Source organism: Culex quinquefasciatus, chromosome 2 (assembly GCF_015732765.1).
Source record: "Culex quinquefasciatus strain JHB chromosome 2, VPISU_Cqui_1.0_pri_paternal, whole genome shotgun sequence".
In the NCBI taxonomy this organism is placed as follows: domain Eukaryota; kingdom Metazoa; phylum Arthropoda; class Insecta; order Diptera; family Culicidae; genus Culex; species Culex quinquefasciatus.
In genome coordinates this window covers 194,561,772-194,580,683 of record NC_051862.1, presented here as the reverse complement: position 1 = coordinate 194,580,683, position 18,912 = coordinate 194,561,772, and the positions used below count along the sequence as shown (strand labels likewise).

Here is an 18,912-nt window from a genome sequence, read left to right as displayed (position 1 = left end):
CTGTTTCTCAGTATTTTCAAATCCGTCTCCAAATTCCCGGATTTAAGGAATTATTTTCCAGTTTATTTTCATCTATTCTTTTGTGTACCCAACCGAATTAATTTGATCCCCCCCCCCCCCTGCCGTAAAACATGCCGTTGCGAAATGTTGCCTTCGGTACAAACCTTTTTACATAATTTTACCAAACCCTAACCCCTCGAATTCTGTTTCAATCCTGTTTCTCCAGTGCCGCCGCACACACATATTTCCGGAGTCCTATTTCATCCGGGGCTCGCTCGAACGTGTACATTTGTGTGCTTAAAACCAAGAGTTGGTATTGGCTTCTCTCGGCTTCCCATTGGGCCCTTCCACCTCCTCGTCCCGCTTCTCGTTCTCTTCACGAGACTCCCATCAAATGAGCATTATTACGATTTCCATTTGGCTTTTTTTTTTCGCTCTCATTGTGTCGCCGCGTCGGTTCTCGTCGTCGTCCATTTTATAGACACAACTCACAACTCGGCCGTCCAAAGATTTTCAATCTAAAACTTTCCGATTGCGATGAGCCAAAAATCCCAATTTCCAACAGTCTTGCCGGGTGGGGGGTCACCCAAATCCCAAACGTCAGACCTCGCAGGTGTATCTCGGTGTGTCGCGTGTTGTTCATAGAGGAAGAAAACGAGACCCAAGCCCCGAGGTCGTTGCCATTCTCCTTCTTCGCCTTTTCGGTCGTTGTTGTTGTTGTTCGTCAATACGCTTCTGATTACCGGCCGAGAGCCGAAACTCTCGAGAGTTGGTCTGCTGCAGCTGTAGCAGACCAAGACGACGACTATCAAACGCGGCAGCCATCTTGCTTTTGGGTCGAGGAACAAGTCACTGAACACCTGTGTGCCGCCCTGGCGTGGCGTGTCCAACATTCCGCCAATCGATTCCAATCAGCTTCCGTCTCCTGTGTCTGGGGGGCGGCTGCTGGCTGTGTGTTTCAACCCACACGTGCTCGTGTCATGGACGACCTCGAGCTATACGCGTTGTTCTGTGTCTACCCCGCCCTGCCCTCCGACACCGCCCACCGGAACATTTCGCCGTCGAAGCCGGGTTCGCTCAGCTGATTCCCTCTAAATCGATGTCGGAGTCGGCCGCCGTACACGAGACTCTGCCACACCATCATTGTAACGTCATCCTGAGGATCCCCGCTCCCCTCTAGTAACCTCCTGCTGACAGCCCTCCCTGCTCTGCTGGTGTGACGGCAGGCAAGAGTCGGCACGTAGTCGATTCTGGTAGACAGCACCCTCCCCCGCGCGCTCGCTCAGGAATATACATATTATTCGAAAAACGGAGTGGAAGTTGTTGAGTTCACGTCGTCGTCGTCGCCATTACCACCACTAACGCGCAGCCAGCGTGTTGTACGAAGGAACAACACCATTATCATCGCACCTCTTCTACAGACACACGGAAAGTGGTCGTTTGGTGTTTGAGTGCTTTTGTACGGATTTTGAGGGAGGCAGTGGCGTTTTAGAACTGATTCATGAGAAAATACCGAATAATTTTCCATGAATTACTTTTATTCAATATGAAATTTTAAGTTTTTGCTTTTAGCACTGAGGAAATTCTATAAATCCCGTCACGAATACTAACAGACAACCGTATCAATAGTTATAAGTACCTGAATATTTTTTACATACTTTTTAACCGGATCTCAACAAAATTGATCCATCAGGTAAAGGTGGTATTAGACTATGACAAACAAACAAACTCGCATTTTTTCGCGTTTGACAGTTTGGCAAACTCGCATACTAGACATAATGTATGCAAGCTGACGTTTCTGCAAACAAATGTTGGCGAACAAACAACGTAGACAAACTTTTAAAATGTGCGAGTTTGTTTGTTTGCCGTAGCCTAATACCTCCATAACCCTTCGTTGAATGGGTTATCGAAAGGCCTTTCCATGAGCTATAACTTTCCGAGTTTTGATAACCCTATCAAAAGTTATAAGATTAAAATGTTGAACCTAAATCTGAATCAGCAAAAACTGAAAATTTGGTTTATTGAACCTTTTCAAAAAGAATCTCCAGATATTAATTTTTTTTAGAAAATCAAATGTGAGGAAACCTTAAATGAATATCTCATGTGTCGATTAAGAAGTAATTTTTGGATCCAAAATACGAAATTTAATTTTCGATTTTTTTTTAAATATCTTAGTGGACTAAAAAAATCTTTTGAGTACAGTGCATGATGGCTTTTCTAAGCGTCAACTAATTATTTTGTAATTTTCAACTGACGATATGTCGGAAACTTTTGGTTCGATTTTCAATGTTAAAAAGGAAGCTTTTGTGGAATTGTGTGATCTTTTCAATACAAACAATAAAAAAATAAAAAAATCAGGCATGGTTTTTGAAAAGGTCTACAAAATTTGAGTTAAACGACTAAAACAAGACAACAACAATGAAAAAAATCTAGAGGTGGGTAAAAAAGAGCGAACGAACTATGGCCAACTAAAACGAGACGCGGTTCCTTTTGAACCCGGGCTTTTTTAAGAACCGTTCCAAGATGAAATTATTTTGAAAACTTGTGTCTTTTTTCATGTTTACAAATTTTATTCATTGAATTTCCAACAAATTGTAGCCACAAATTTGTTTTTTCCGAATTGTAAATGTAAATTTTACATACATTTCAATGCATATAAAAAAATAATTCTAAAATTGTCCCAAGGTGTATTTATTCAAATACTTTACGATAAAAAAACGGCTCGAACAAGACTTTAAATTTTTTCAAACTCAGTTATCCAGTTTTCTTTGAAATTTCAAAAATGAATTACATTTAAACAAAATTAAAAAAAAAAACTTTACACTGTGTAGCTGATCGTAAGTTCAAGTATTACTCGAATATGAATTTGGAAATTTTAAATTGCTTTAAATTTTACCAAAACATAATTAATAGCATGAGAGATTTTGGGAAAAATCAAATCCTCTTAAACATTTATCGCCTTTATCGATTTAATCAAAATGTAGAGAAGAATTCGCAGAATATTTTCTCCAAATATCAGCTATTGTTCAATTTTGACACAAATAAATGCAATTTCGAAAAATTAAGACCAATTTTCTCAAAAATCCTAGATTTAAGTCTGGGTGTGATTCAATTGTGGTTTGGTTGAGCGTTTTAGCAGAATGCATTACTGTGAATACAAAGAGACGAGTTGTTCCTTTTAATTCCGCTATATATTTTTAATATCTTGACAGATACGTATTTCGTCTACTACTTGCAGACTTCATCAGTGTTCTGTTCTCGACTGAAGGTTCATCGCTGGTGTATCCGTATTTGTAGTTACTGTAGGTACTACCTCCTCGTTCTTCTTTTGTGCCTGTATAGGTAACAGCTTAAACAGCCACGTTGAGCCGTTACCTGAGTCCTTGTTGAGTAAACGTTTGTTGCCTGCCTTGAAGATTTCCAAACTTTCGGCGACAGCCAGCTTCGATGGGTTTGTTATGTGTCTTAAGATGACCGCGTCGCTAGTTGTGATGTTATGTTTTTCCTCGATGATGTGTTCGGTTACTGCTGACTTGAAATGGGGACAAATCCTTTCCGTATTTCCTCCTTGGCAATTCTGACATATGTGTTTATATGCTCATCCAACCTGGTTTGCAGCAATCTCTTAGTTTGTCCAATGTAGCTCATATCACAGTGGCCGCAGGATACCTCGTAGATGCCGGGTTTGCCTAAAGTCGGTATGGGGTCTTTCGTTGAACCTAAGATGGATTCCAACTGGCTGTTTCTACTGCTGAACACTAAATCGATGCCAAATTTAGCCAGTTTTTGTCGTAATGGGCGTGTTATCCTGTAGTCGAATTCTACTGCTGCTCTTCGTAGTGGCTCTACTGATGGCGTAAGGGTTGTGAGTGAGGTTCTGTGGAGTTTTCTTTCCTTCTTATCGATGATTGCTTGGATAGTTGTTCTGCTGTAACCGTTGATTTCCGCTGTTTCAAATATGTACTCCAATTCTTTCTGTTTTCCTGCTTCGCTGAGGGGTAAAGTTGTCATCCTATGTATGAAATAATGATATGCTGCCATCTTATGTTGGAATGAATGGTTTGACGTGGCTGGGATTGTTCTTCTGGTGTTTGTTGGCTTCCTGTAGATCTCCTGAGGTATCCTGCGGCCACTGTGATATGAGCTACATTGGACAAACTAAGAGATTGCTGCAAACCAGGTTGGATGAGCATATAAACACATATGTCAGAATTGCCAAGGAGGAAATACGGAAAGGATTTGTCCCCCATTTCAAGTCAGCAGTAACCGAACACATCATCGAGGAAAAACATAACATCACAACTAGCGACGCGGTCATCTTAAGACACATAACAAACCCATCGAAGCTGGCTGTCGCCGAAAGTTTGGAAATCTTCAAGGCAGGCAACAAACGTTTACTCAACAAGGACTCAGGTAACGGCTCAACGTGGCTGTTTAAGCTGTTACCTATACAGGCACAAAAGAAGAACGAGGAGGTAGTACCTACAGTAACTACAAATACGGATACACCAGCGATGAACCTTCAGTCGAGAACAGAACACTGATGAAGTCTGCAAGTAGTAGACGAAATACGTATCTGTCAAGATATTAAAAATATATAGCGGAATTAAAAGGAACAACTCGTCTCTTTGTATTCACAGTGATTCAATTATTCGAACGTTAAGGTTTGGGTAGAAATCTTGACAAAGAGATAGTCAAAACCTATGGGTTTCAATCGCATTTTCTCGTTTTCAGTTTTTTTTTAAATCACACCATTCTTGAAAATATCATTTTTTCAAAATTTTGAAAAAGCGCGAAAGAGCCATTCAAGAGAGCCGCTCTTATTAATGAGCGGACGAAAATGAGTGGCTCCTAAAAAGTAGCGGTTTTGCCCACCTCTACCAAATCGATTATTCGATGTTTCCAAGGACTTCGGATAATCCAGTCTGAACTGTACTGCAAAATTAGTTTCACTTGGCCCCTTGCCTAAGGAAATTGCTTTGTTTCAGTAAGAAAAAAGGTTATTTTTTGCAAAGATAATTTCATCAAATTGTAAAATGACTGAAACATAGTTCAGATTAGCATTTTCGCCACCAAAAAACGCAAGTTCTTTGATTCTGTCAGTAGAGGACACCTGCTTAACCCAACCTTAACCCTCTAACGGCCATGGTCTCTGTAGTAACCACTAATTTTTGTCTTCAAAATTAAATTTCTCTAAAACCATGCATTTTTTTCAACTTGGTTTAACTTGCGTTAGTTAATATAGAATGTAAACTTATAACCATTTAAATTTCATCCAATTCGGTCGATCCAGTTCATTCAGTATGTAGGGGAAATATACCCATTTTAATCACACTAAGCCGTTCGACCAATTATCATCACTTTTGCCGTTTTCCGCTATTAAATAAACATTTTCAGATGTATCAACAATGGAAAGTTGCTTGCTCACTTTCATTTGAGCTATTTATTACTTTGGAACAGTCAAAAACTCTTTATGTAAGCTTTAATTCATGTTCAAAGTGCTGATAGGCCGATAATAGAAATAGGCTGAGAAAGGGTATAGTTCCCCTAATATTAAATGCCTTTTATCAAAAAATGTAATATGCTTTTGCATACGATTTTACCATCGGATTTTTTTTTGTAATAAAATTACTATATCAAGCTTTATTAGTGGTCGAAATCTTTAAAAATAATTCATTAAGGCAATACAAGTTAACTTCAAACTGCGTGTAAAACGCCTGTGAGTTAAATAAATTTTACATTTTTTATGGAATTTCATGTAAAATTACACGCACTTTCATGTAGCCTGCAACAAGATATTTATGTTTTATATCTGAATGAATAGATTTTCGAGGTTCTTCTCGATTCTTCTACGCCACTGTGTCCCACCTCCCGCTATCAGCAAAACAGCACTTACACCCTGTTCCACTCTGTTTTCATACCACCACCAGTGGCTGAGGGCGTCGTTACCACACCATCATCACCGTCCTCATACTCTGGGCCGTTGTGTGTCTGTCAGTAAGCCCCATTCGTGCTGATGTGTTTTATACATGGCCCGTACATACATACGTGGGTATTCGCCGTTTCATACATAAAACGCGTTGCTCGGTTCACCCAACTCGACAGCGACACAGGCCTGCCTGCCTGAGCTGGTAGTCGTCCTCGCACCAAGTTGGTCTTGGTCGTCGTTCCTCCGCACATATTTTCAGCAAAATTTTGTTTTTATTCCTTTGAGCTGGTGGTGCGCTCGACATCGGAGCTTGAAGCCGGTGCCGGGGGTTGCCTCTCTGACTCTGTGCTGTGACTAAACGCGCTGCTGCTGCTTGTGACGTCAGCCGAATTGTGTCAGGGAATTTCCCGGCACCGGCCCTGCCGGGGCTGGTGGTGTTTGTGGACGGGTTGGTGTGCGCTGCCGGCGCGCCGTTGATGGCGTGGCGTTGAGCGGTGGGTTTGTTTTTGTTTTGCTGGGTTTGGATTCTCTATTACTCTGACGTTTCTGGCGTAGCAGCTGTGTTGTGTGGTGGCGAGGATGACACACGAGACAGGTCGTCGGAACGACGACGGGGTGGTGCGTTGTGTGTGGCACGGGGAAGGTCAAGGACGTTTCAGGTCGTTGAGCTCTTGGTTATTGTTTCTTTTGGTGGGGGGCAGGCAGGTGGTGCAACGCCACTTTGGGTAGCGTTGGAGTTGGGGTTTGCGACGGGACGGGTGCACTTTGGAGCAGCGCACTTTGAGTCTTGGACGATGGGCAACGCAGTCGGAGACCGTCAACCGTCGACGACGTTGACGATGATGACTTTTCGTTCGATATGTAGCGCACTAAAAGCGCTGAGAAAGAGCAAAGTGAAGCATTGGCGGCACATACATACACAAACACATGCAGCAGGAGCTACCTTTCGAAGCAAAGAGCCAACAGAGAAAAAAAAAACAGAGGAAACGACGACGACGAGAGTCATGAGTTGAGCTTTGGCGAGCTGTGCTCTGTGTGTACACGACGGACGACGACGACGATGAGTGCGAATTAAAATGGAGGAAATGAAAGTTTACGTTCGTGTTTAAAATGTGTGTTTTTACTTTTGGCCAAGCACTTAGAGCGGAGTTTGAGAGAGGCTTCCGCACAGGGTGCCTCACTCGCAACTCCAACCGGGTAGCTGCCTTTGGCTCAACTGTGTCTCACCCTGTATGATCCATTTAGTAGTTTTGCTTTTCTTTGCTGCTTCGTTAGCACAGCTTGCTTGGATTACGTAAAACGACGTCAACGACCACGACACCACACCAAGCACCAGGCGTTCTAATCGCCCAGCGCCAACTTGTGTGTGGTGCTGTCAAGAAGAGAAATCGACGTTCTGTCAATGGAAAGTGGTGGAGTTTTGTGGTGGGTGCGATTCAATCACAAGGTGTGCTCCAAACTCTGTTCAGGTTTGGCGAAGAGCATCGTGTTTATCGATTTGGCTCTTTTGGCAATTGTGTGCTGGGGATGGTGTTTGTGTGTGTTTTAGTGTTGCCACATCGCAAGTGACCTTTTTTGTGCTGTGGCGAGCGCGCGCCCTCTCACTTTGGAAAAATACCAACCAAGCACCAGTGCTGGGTTTGGGATTGGGGTTGGTTAGAGAGCATCATCATCCCCCTTTCTCCTCTTCATCCTCCGACTATGAGAATGGAAGGATGATTGTTGTTGTAGCTGTTCAAGCTTAAAAACATCCGAATGTGCTCGGTTTGTGCTTTTCTAATGGTGGTGGGGAAGACAAATGGAAATGTGATTTTTTTTGGGGTTGCCCGACTTTTAAAAGAATGTTCGACAATCACTGAAACAAAATTGAATCTCCTGGTTTAACCCTCGTATTCGTAAACAAAATGTTAAGTGTTTGAAATTATTTTTTATACATTTTATTCAACAAAAGCTTAAATACTTGGTTTAAAAGGGCAAAAGACAACACAAAAAAGATCGATGTAGGTATTTGATCGATGAAGATGAGGGATAAACAAAATTTTGAATTTCATGTTCTGATTTTTTTTTAGGTGAAAAGTTTTACAAATGCTAGGCTCGATTATGCGATGTTTCGATTATCCGAAGTTTGATTACAGTCCATATTGGCCGCCATCATGGATTTAAAAGTTTTAAATCACTTTAACGTAGTTTAGGGGCTCGTCAATAAAAAATTAGGCATCGAAAAAAAAAAAATAATCGTGATTCGATTATCCGAAGTTTCCATTATCCGAAGTGAACTTTTTCCGAGGCCTCCGGATAATCGAGTCTGGACTGTATCCGAAAGTTTGCATGAAACCACGGATAATCGAATCACGAACAAAAAATAAATCGCGTTTTTGAATTTTCTTACGTTTAACATTAAATGCGAGTTCTGCGACCACATTTTAGTCAAATTAGAATGATTGATTGCCTTTTTTCAATATTTCAACACCGCCATCTTGGATTAAAAAATTCTAAATCACTTTAGGTTAAAGGTCATTCTTAAGTTTAACAATAAAAAAAATAAGACAAGCCTTATTTGATGATGCCAAGATGATTGAGGAATTAGACCCGTTTTATTAAATTTATTAATTTTTTGATTTAAGGCTGGTACAAATATTTTTAAAAGTTTTTGTCACCCCCCCCCCCCTTCAAAATTGGCCCGAAAAATCAGGGGGCAAAAAAAATATTTTTACAATAAACTTCAAAATTTCAATGAAAATTCAAGTGCAACCAACTGAAATCAAATTAAAATACATTCTTCTGCATTTAAAATCATTTTTAGCATGTTTGGGTTTATTAAAACATCTTAAGATTTTTTGAAAATTTCGATGCAAAATCTTTTTTTCGATACAATTTTTGTTTTTGTCAGGTCTTAGATTTTTTTGAAAACTAATGATTGCAAAACAACTGAACTAGTGTAAAATGCATTTTAAAACACTTTTTTCATTTAATTGTGAAGACTATGGCTTGTTATTTAAATTTTTATATTTTTTTATTTTTTTGCCCCCCCCCTTGACCTCGGTCAGGGCCGAGGGACAAAAACTTTTTTAAATATTTGCATCGGCCTTATTTTATAAAAACTTTTTTTTAATTTGTTTTAGTTTTTTTCATTAGTTTTTTTATTTATTTTTATTTATTTTTTTTGCCCTTAATGTAACCTACGCCGTGATGGAGTGGTCCGAAAAATGCAATTTTCGTCGATTTTCGCAATACCACATTTAAAAAAATCATAGCATTGATTGAGCATTTAAAGATAAATAGTTTAGAGCCTAATATTTAAAAAAGTCGTATCTAGATTAAATTTTCACAAGGTCAAATCTGCATAAAAAAACCCATGACTCATAGGTTGTTTTGAAAATTTACTCCAGATTTGAAAACTTGAAATGCGGTTTTAGACTCGAGGCCTTCATTAAGCCTACGTCTGAAATTTTCATTGGATCCTCGGACAATTTAAACATAACATATTTCAAAAAAGTGAAGTTTTATTAACCGGATTACGGAATATGACTTAAAAAAAAACTGGGTGCAAAAACTGGAAAAAACTACTTTTTTCAATAAAAATGCGGTAACTTTTAAATTTAAGCAATGACCTATACTTTCGTGAGTACCAACAGTAGCATCTTTAAATTACGTCTTTAAAATACGAAAAATGTATTATTTTTTTGCGAAAATCAACGAAAATTACAAATTATTGGACCACTCTAACACGGCGTAGGGCCAAACTAAAAAAAAAAAACGGGTCTAATTATTTACCCTACTCCAATTTTGGGCCCGATCGGATTTTTATTTCGAATCATGTTGTTTTGGTGGGGAATAGCTGTTGTCCCAAAATTCTGAGTTTGTAATAATCTAAAAAAGTTTTCTGAATATTTTACAATCGTTTTTGATTTTTCTTCCATTTTTTGGAAAATTTTGAGGGGGATATAAAATTTACAAAGTTATTATCTGTAGTTTTGATTATCCGAAGTGAAAATACGATCTGGACTGTATATTTTTCTATTTGTTCAGATATTAAACGTTATTTTGATTATTGCTTTTATTGAAATTCTTTTCTTTTATACAGCCTATAAACTAGCCCACTTTTCAAAAATAGTTTTTATTAGAAAATGGACTACACTTTTCGTGATGCTAATACACCTTAGAATATATTTAAAAAAAATATGTATCGTAAAAACATTAGTCCAGGACTCACCTACAAATTTTACTTCTTAACCTTAAAATCAAGTTGAGCTTGTAGAATAATTTTTCTTTTAAGCTCTTCTCAATTGATATTCTCGAGTTCATCTGGCATCCGAAACAAAAAAAAAAACTGCCAAGGATAATAGATATGTCTACAAAATTGAATTGATGGTGGACAGGAGAGCAGATTCACAAAAAATCTTAGTATTTCAAGTTTTTATTATTTAAACTAGCATAGCATGGCATAGCATTGGTGTCTACCCGTAGTTGTTACTCCGTTGATGATTTCTGAAGTTTTTGTTACTTGAACTGATAAAAATCACGTTATTCGTCAAATTTGAACGTTTAAGTTGAATAAAATGTGAAGGGTAACATAATTTTTTTTCACCGTCCAGAATATCAAATTGTAAAAAAAATGCAAATAACTAATGCTCAAGTTTAATTTAGTTTGATTATTATTTTTTTGATCGCAAAAGGATCAAACCTAAGATTCTTTCGATGTTTATAGTTGCTTGACATTTGCAATTTTTGAGGAGCAAGAATTGTTTTCATTAATTCAAATCTCATTCTCGTCCGATTCCACCCACCCTAATTGCCACAATCCGCTGACTCGGACGTTTTTTTTTCGGCAATGATGAATCAAAGGCGAATCTAAAGCTCCTCTGGCCTAATTTCACGGGGATTTCGACCGACCTCCCGCGCCCTCGCAACCCACCATACCATTGTGTCCCTCCCTGTTGTTTCAGGGATGGCGGGTGGCGTACTCGGTGCGCGCGGTGACGGGCCATCGAATCACCAGAGTCGAGCAATGTCGACCGTCATTATTCTGAGCCCCTTCCTTCGAAGAAGGGAGAAGTCGTCCTTGTCGGAGTTTGCTCGAATTCGGAGGGGTTGATTTTACCCCTTTTTTGTCGCTTTGATTGCGTGATATGAGGGGACTCTTCGATTTCTTGATTAGAAAGGGTGACAGACACTTGTTTCTTCGGGATTTGCTGCTTCTTGGGTGGCCCCGGAAACGGATTCGTTTTTTTTTTGGGTTTGAAATCCGGACCGGTTTGGAAGAGATGAAAAATCGAAGCCTGAGTGACGAGCGAGGAGGGTGGAAGGTGGTCCCACAAATGAATTATTGTTTTGTTAATTTTTAAGCATGCGCATCAGTGTCGCATCCTTGTGCCCAGGGTGAGGGTTGACAATTGTGGGCGTTTATGAGTGGGAGTTCAGGGTGATGCTTCGATTGCACCTTATTTGATCTGGGGTTAATAAACGGCACAGTATTTTTTTTCACCCACTGGATTTTAAATTCGTATTTTCATACATTATTGTAGAAATCAATTTGATAGAATAATACAGTTTGATCTTAAACATTCAATAGAAATTCTATTTCATGTTAAAATAATCTGGCCACGGCACAGAGTTTTGACCCGAAGCGCAGTACTCACCAGTCCGATATTTATGTAATTAGATTGGAAATAGAAAACGTACCGTGTATCATCCACAGCTATATCAAAGGTTTATTAACCTCTCTGGGTTTGCTTGCTTGTGCCTGGCTTGGTTAACTCATGCCTGCTCAATTCGCTCGTGTTTGCTGCTCCTAGCATTGAGTTGAGCTGTCTTTTTTATTCGTGAATTGCTCTCTGGTCTGCCCTGTTTTGAAGTTGTGCTCTCTTTCTAACGTGTTTTAATAACCACCCAGCTGGTGCCATTAAGTGCGGTTCGATTTTGACCCCACTCGATTGGTGTTGTTGCCTGGCTCATAAATTTTTAAATTTTCAAACAAACACCTCTGCAAAAAGTTTAAGAAAGACAAGACTAAGATCTGATACAAAATAACAATTTTCCATAATTTCGCTGCCGGCCGCGGGTATTGGATGATTGGTTTTCCAAAAATAACTTCATATACGAAAACTTTGATGCGTTTCTCACTGAGAAAAAGCTATAAAATCATTCGAAAATCGAATTCCTAATGTGATCGACTTCTACAGGTATAAGGTAATTGTTGCAAAATTTTGAAATTTTGAATCTCATATGTTTTGAAATAATAATAAGCAGCTCGAGTGTTATGGCCGCTTAGTATGAAGCAACCCTTATGATATGGTGTTACTTAAACATAACATTTTTATTTAATTTAAATTGCATTTAATTTTTTAATCAAATATGTACATTAACTGCTTAACTTTCTTACCATTCGAAACTTGAAACGCTTCTTCTTGCCAAGATTAACCCCCCAATTATCTTTCCCTTTGTTGGCGTTCAGCAAAAGGCAAATGGAGGTGCGGTACAGTACTCGAGCAGGCGACTGTGTTGTTGAATTACGGAGAGTAGGGGACACATACCTACTAAACTTTCGCTAGTTCACCTCTAGAGACTGTAGCCAGGCCGCTCGGTTCCACTCGGTTACACCGTTCCAATCACTCTTTACTGAGAGTTTGGCTTCGTTTGGTTTTTTGTTCGGTTGTTTCGTCTTCCTCCTTCGAATGTCCCAGGCGAGAGCCAGCAGGTCAGGCCTTAAAAGTGTTCGTCAGTTTAATGGGCCTCCTCCGGATCCGTTTGGTTAATCTCGGCACTTTTGGTGTGTGTGAGTTTTTTTTATCGTTTTGCTTTGGGAAATGATTTCTTAAAATCTATTCTTTATTTTCAACCATAACGATTATTTGTGACAAATTCAATAATTTATTCCAATATGCAATTCATGAAGCTCAAGGCTACTCAAGAGCAACTTTGCCAACAAGCGAACGGTAATTCGCCATGTTTCTTTTATTTTATCTTTTTTTTTTTGTTGCTTTTGCTGCTGCTGAAGTGTAAGCAGTCACAGTCCTATCATATATGCCTCGATATACACATCTTTGCGCCCGGCTAGCTGACGCGCAAGCACACCAATACACAAAGCCAAAGCATTTTTTTCAAGAGAGCGCCTCAAAAAAAGTATTTTAATTGGCATCACCGATGTGTCCAAATCGATCGTTTTGTTGGATGTCATGTTTGGTTTTTATTTTAATTTGATTTGTGTGATTGAAACTGAGTTGAACGATTGTCCTTCGAGAAAAAAAATATGTTATGAAAAAATGTTTCTTCAAGGTCGACTCCAAGTCGACTCCATCAATGATATTATTTTTCGGTCAAAGATACTTTTTCATCCCAAAAAAAAAATCTTCCAAAAAACATGCACATTCATGGAAAGAAAAATCCGACACATCCAGGCATTTTACCAAATAAATGATAAATTGTACCTAAACAGTAAAAAAAAAACAATGTAATATTACATCTGGGAAGGGGTACATTTTTTATGACGAAAAAATGTGTACTTTTACCTATGATAATGTGTAATTTTACCACTTTTCTGGTGTTTCGTCACCTTTTCAGTCTGAATTGAGGTAAAATTACACCATAAAAGAGGTAATATTCAACCTTCCAAAATTACTCCTTCCAAACTTACAATTTTTTTTACTGTGTATATTTCAGCTGCTAAACGTTGCTGTTAATTTTCGAACAGTTTTTTTAATGATGAACATATTTTTTTCCTAAACATTTACGTTTTGAGATTATCAATTTTATGGAAATTGTCCACGAGGGAGGGAGGGGGTGGAAACTACAAATTTTTCTCTACCAAAAATAACAGTACTGAAATGGATTCTGAAAAAAAGTAACAGTTGTCAAGATATTTTTTTGATTTGAATGGTGAATTGACTTAACACATGTTTGACATGAAATTACATTCAAATAGTTTTTTTTATCGAAATCGCAAAAAAATTAGGAAGCAACTAATTGCAAACCTTGTTTGTTCAGCACTCGTCGTTTTTGATCGATTCGGTAAAACTCGTCGAATGGCAATGAAGCACAGACAAAAATGATGGTAATATTTAGGCTTAGTGATTTTTCACGCTTGAAAATTGCAAATTTCACGGGGACCTCAATTTAAAAACATCAATATCACGCAAATTTCGTGGAACTTAAAAAATGTTAAAATAATTTTGAAAATCCTATGTTTAAATCACAGATACTTTTTTATGCTTCATTATATATTATTCTTCAATGGTTTATGGATTATTTGTTTTTATATATTCGTAGGGCACGCGTATTCTCATTTACTGAACTGCTCTTTTAATATTCGACTAATAATGCTAAAATGTTTTCGCAAATTTGCTTCTGTTACATCTTTTTACATTTTAATGAATTTCATATCAAAGCAAGATTTAACAATCTTGTTCAGTCAAAATGAGTAAAATAAGTTGCATTTTCTGCAACATTTAGCCAATTAAACATATGTTTTTAGAGTTTTAGCTCACTTTTCAAAAACTAAATTAAAATCAATTTGCAAAAATAATATGATTTACAACAAAATCGAAATTTTTATTCTAAGTGAGAAAAGAAAACAAAAAAGTAGATTTTTTTTTTACTTTCATGGGAATTATCCACCCAAATAAACAAATATCGTTAAAATTAAACAGGCCCAAAAAGAATTGATGTGTTTTTTTTTAAACTGTGATTCCAAAGATAAAAATACTCTTCATTTTATTTTGAATAAAACAAAGCTTGTTTCTTTTATTTTTGTTTTCAAAACTAAACCTTTGAAATAAAATAGCAGTAAAATTTTAAAATACAGCGAATGCAAATATTACTAAATTCAGTTAGTTTCTAAAAACACAAAAAAATCTGAGCATTTCTTGAAATGGTTCATATCAACTTGACATTTATTTATATTCAAGCTTTTTAATTGAAAACAAATAAAAATTACTTAAATAGTCTTTTTGGATGAAATATTTATTAAGTTGTTATTTAAAATAAATGATTTGAGAAAATTGATAAATTTCACGAATTTCACGCCGTCCATGAAATCGTCAAAAATCACTAACCCTATATTAGTTTTTAAACCAGGATATTCACTCACTCAATTCTACAGTAGTTCATGCGATTATTTTTATTCCTTACGAGTTTGATAAATTATTTTGAGAAAAATCGTTACATTTTCATACATACATAAAATTTCACGGGATTTCGCGGAAAAAGCCAACGCTGTCACGCTGTCCGTGAAATCGTGAAATTTCACTAACCCTAGTAATATTTATCAGGAAGAGGTTTCAGATTTTGTGTAAAAAAATGTGTAATATTACATCAGAAATTGGTGAATAATCATCATTTTCTGATGAATTTTCACCAGGTTAACATTTTTACACATTTTTTAAGTAAAATTAATTATAAAAAGATATAATATTGAATCAACCAAAATTTCAACCTTCCAAAATAAAAAAAAAATGTGCGGATCGTGCTGAAAAAATCTTCTTTTTTAATAATTGTTTCATACACTATTGTTAAATAATTTGTATGATTTAAAAGGTAAAAAAGCGTTATACAATATCTTCTGATTACTGAATACTTCCAATGAAAATTTAAATTTTAGTCGATAATCTTATATTTTATTTTTTGGAAATTGTAAAGGGGTGACAAACATTTTATATAAAATTTGGTAACTATAATTTCTAACTTTGAGTGAATTCGAAAAAATCGAAAAAAAAACATTGATATGTTCACCTAAATTTCGCGGTGAAGATGCGCTCGATAGATTCATATCTGGAAAATGGTTGGCACTGTCATCAGGGGTGACATTGGGTCATACAAAATTGCTGAAACCCCTGATGACGGTACATACCTGTATGAAGATGGAAGGTACAAACTTGTTTTTAGTTTTTAAGCACGTGTGAATTTGCGTTATTGTAGGTAAATAATTGTTATAATGAAAACATAAAATAGCAAATGTGAATGTTACAGCATAGGCAATACGAAAAAGTGACGAAAGTGTTTTATAAATAGGTACAGCTTCCAGCGAAAAAGAAAATAAGTGTGAACTAACCAACTACGCGATAAGACGCGCGACGACTGGCAGATTCTGAAGGGGGAAATCCTGTGCGCTCTATGTTGCATTTTATCGACCCATAAGCGTATAGCTTTTCCCATTCAGCGTGTGCCCATGAGCAACGTTTCGGAATGTTCGGTGTTAATTCAGTGTTAGTTTGTGTGATAATTGTGATTTCAACAAGTGCTTCAAAATCTAACAATTGGGGAAAAAATAACATTTGCTTTCAATTTCGTCTACCTTCGACAAAAAGGGTCGAGAAAAATTCAATAGAAAGAAGAGAAAAAGGAGACACTTGTCGTGAGGGAGGCAGGAGTGGAGGCCATCGGCGTAATAAAAAGAAAGCACACTACTGCGCATATCACCAAAACTGCATTTATTTTTCATTTCGACACCGCACCACCAACACCACCGTCGTCGAAGCGCTGGGTTCTGGGACGGAAAGCATCTCCTCTCCCTTGTACATGCATATATCTCTCATTTCCCGTTGATGCCCAAATGGCACATTATACTCGCATTTGTGTGGATGTAAATTGGCAATATTTTAATTGATTTTTACCTTTCTCTCCGGTCTCCATTTGCAGGTCTCAATTGAAGCAGCGCACAGTTTAAATTGTTCCACCCCGGGATAAAAAGAAGCGATTCACCATCAGCCATAATTCTTCCTTTTTTTTCTTGCAATTTGAAACAAAACAAAAAGTGCACCATCAAACACAACGAATTTAGAGCGATTAGGCATTTACTGAATGCTCAAAAAAACACAAAACACACTCACACAAAAAATGAAACAGAAAAACATTCGTGTTACATGTAATCGATTCTCTACACAGGAAAAGCACCGACATCAGCAAATGAGTCAGTCAGAAGAAGCAAGTGAAACCGCTAGCATTTATTCATTAAATTGCTAAACGTTTTCCGCGAAAAAACGGAACACCAGAACCAGAATCTACCGACCCGCGAGTTGAGAAGGTAGACGGAGTTTACGCCGGAATCGGGATCAGAGGTTGTCCAGATTTTTTTAAACAGCAAAATGTAAGTACATTTCTCCAAATATAATTATTTCAAACCCTCCACCCAGTGCGATAGATAACTCTCGTGCGCTCTGGGCGGTTACGAAATCAGTCGAGCGTGGCGCGGAGAAATAGACAGTCGAGCAAATTAGGCTATTTTTAGCCGGATCGATTGTTAGATTTCATGCGACACATCGGCTCTCGATGCGCGCTATAAATATCGCCGCGGATTCTCGCGACGTTCTGGGCTGCTGAACACGGTGATAAGTGTTGCGTTTTTTTATTTTACCTTCCAGGGACGCCTACTATCGATACGATCCGACGGCGCCGCGGGGCATGGGACCACCTGGGAACGCCGGTGGGCCTTACGCTCGGCACAGGGCACCCCACCCGATGCAGCAGCAGCAGCCACAGTCACAATATCCCACGTACCAGCCGGCCACGACCGACAACATGTACTCGATGCCGGATCACAGCTCCGGTATGGCCGGCATGGGAGATGCACTGTGGGGTGCCCAACCGCCTCCACCACCTCAGGCGAATCCGTACGGTGCCCCGATGGGTTACGGTCATCCCCAAGGGCCGCAGCCAACGCAACGGCAGACACCGGCCAGCTATCGGCAACACATGACCGGCTATCCCCAGCAGGACTCATCAAAGCTTCAGTACCCCACACAGCAAGCGATGATGGGCGGCATGATGCCCCAGCAAGGCTACGGATCGTTGAGTCAGCCTCAACAGCCGACTCAGCAACAGCAACAACAACCGCAACAGCCCCAACAACAGCAGCAACAGCAACGCGTTTCACAGCACTACCCTCAGGCGGGCCACTCGATGTACCCGGGAGCGCCCGTGGTCCAGCCTCAAACGGCGACGGCCCAGGCCGGATACGCGTCGTACGCACCCACAATGCACCAGCAGGCGAACCGATCGTCGCAGCACGTGTACAACCAGCACCAGCTCGATCAGACCGGGTACGGCCAGCACATGGTCGGTGGCAACCAGGTTCCCACGAGTCTACACCAGATGAGTACGGCACAGCAACAACAGCAGCAACCTCCTGGCCATCCACCTCAGCAGTCCCACCTGCCGATCCCAGGCCAATCGCCACAAACACAACAACAGCAAATGCACGCCAGCCAGATGCAACCGGTTCAGCAACAGCAACAACAACAGCAGCAGCAACCACAACAACAACCTACCCATGGAAGTCAACCGACGCATCCGCAGGCACATCCTCAGCAACATCCCGGTCTGGCCGGACTGAGTCAACAGCAGAGCCAACAACAAAGTGGCCTGCTCGCGAGTCAACACCCCGGCATGCCCCACTCCCAGCAACCGAACAGTGCCGCCTTGATGCTGGGAGCTGGCATGGCACAATCTCAAACCAGCCAACAGCCAGGCAGTCATCACAGTACTAGCTCGCTTGTCGGTGGACATCAAATGTCGCACAGTTACGGTACGGGTGCCCCACAGCAGCAGTCGTACCTACCGAACGTCGCCAGCAAGCAGCAAACCCAACAACAGCACGGAAGCAGTCCCCAGTACCGGGCGCCTTTCCCGCAGCTGTCCCCTCAAATGTCGCCGCGCCCGCCCCAGATGTCTCCGCACACGCAAATGTCCCCCCGGCCGGTCATGTCCCCTGCGAAGCCACCGGTCGCGTCGCAAGCCCCACAAACGACGCTCTCGACCACCTCGATGTCCTCGCATCCGCACCTGACCGGCTCCGGCGGCGGTAATATCCAGAGCCCGCGACCACAGCAGCAAACCATGCCGGTCACCAAACTGTCGACGGCAGCGTCCGGACCTTCCGGACCCGTCAACACGCTGCAAGCGCTCGAACAAATGGTGATGCCACCGTCGGCTGCCGCAGCAGGTAAGATCCTTGCGTCACTTAAATCGACACAAAATCCCCGTACTAATCT

General features: G+C 39.8%; 1 protein-coding gene across 10 annotated transcripts in view; it reads left to right on the top strand.

Annotated features, from left to right (window-relative positions):
* Positions 1-18,912, top strand: part of LOC6034877 — a 68,315-nt gene that overhangs the window by 21,395 nt on the left and 28,008 nt on the right. For 7 of the 10 annotated variants that reach the window (XM_038251825.1, XM_038251824.1, XM_038251822.1 and 4 more), the window contains exons 2-3: positions 16,808-17,009; positions 17,284-18,863. In XM_038251825.1, the coding sequence (XP_038107753.1) occupies positions 17,008-17,009; positions 17,284-18,863 (1,582 nt within the window). In that variant the 5' untranslated portion in view covers positions 16,808-17,007. Of the gene's footprint in view, positions 1-16,561; positions 17,010-17,283; positions 18,864-18,912 lie in introns of all 10 variants that reach the window. The other 3 variants (XM_038251818.1, XM_038251820.1, XM_038251819.1) reach the window with 1 other exon arrangement.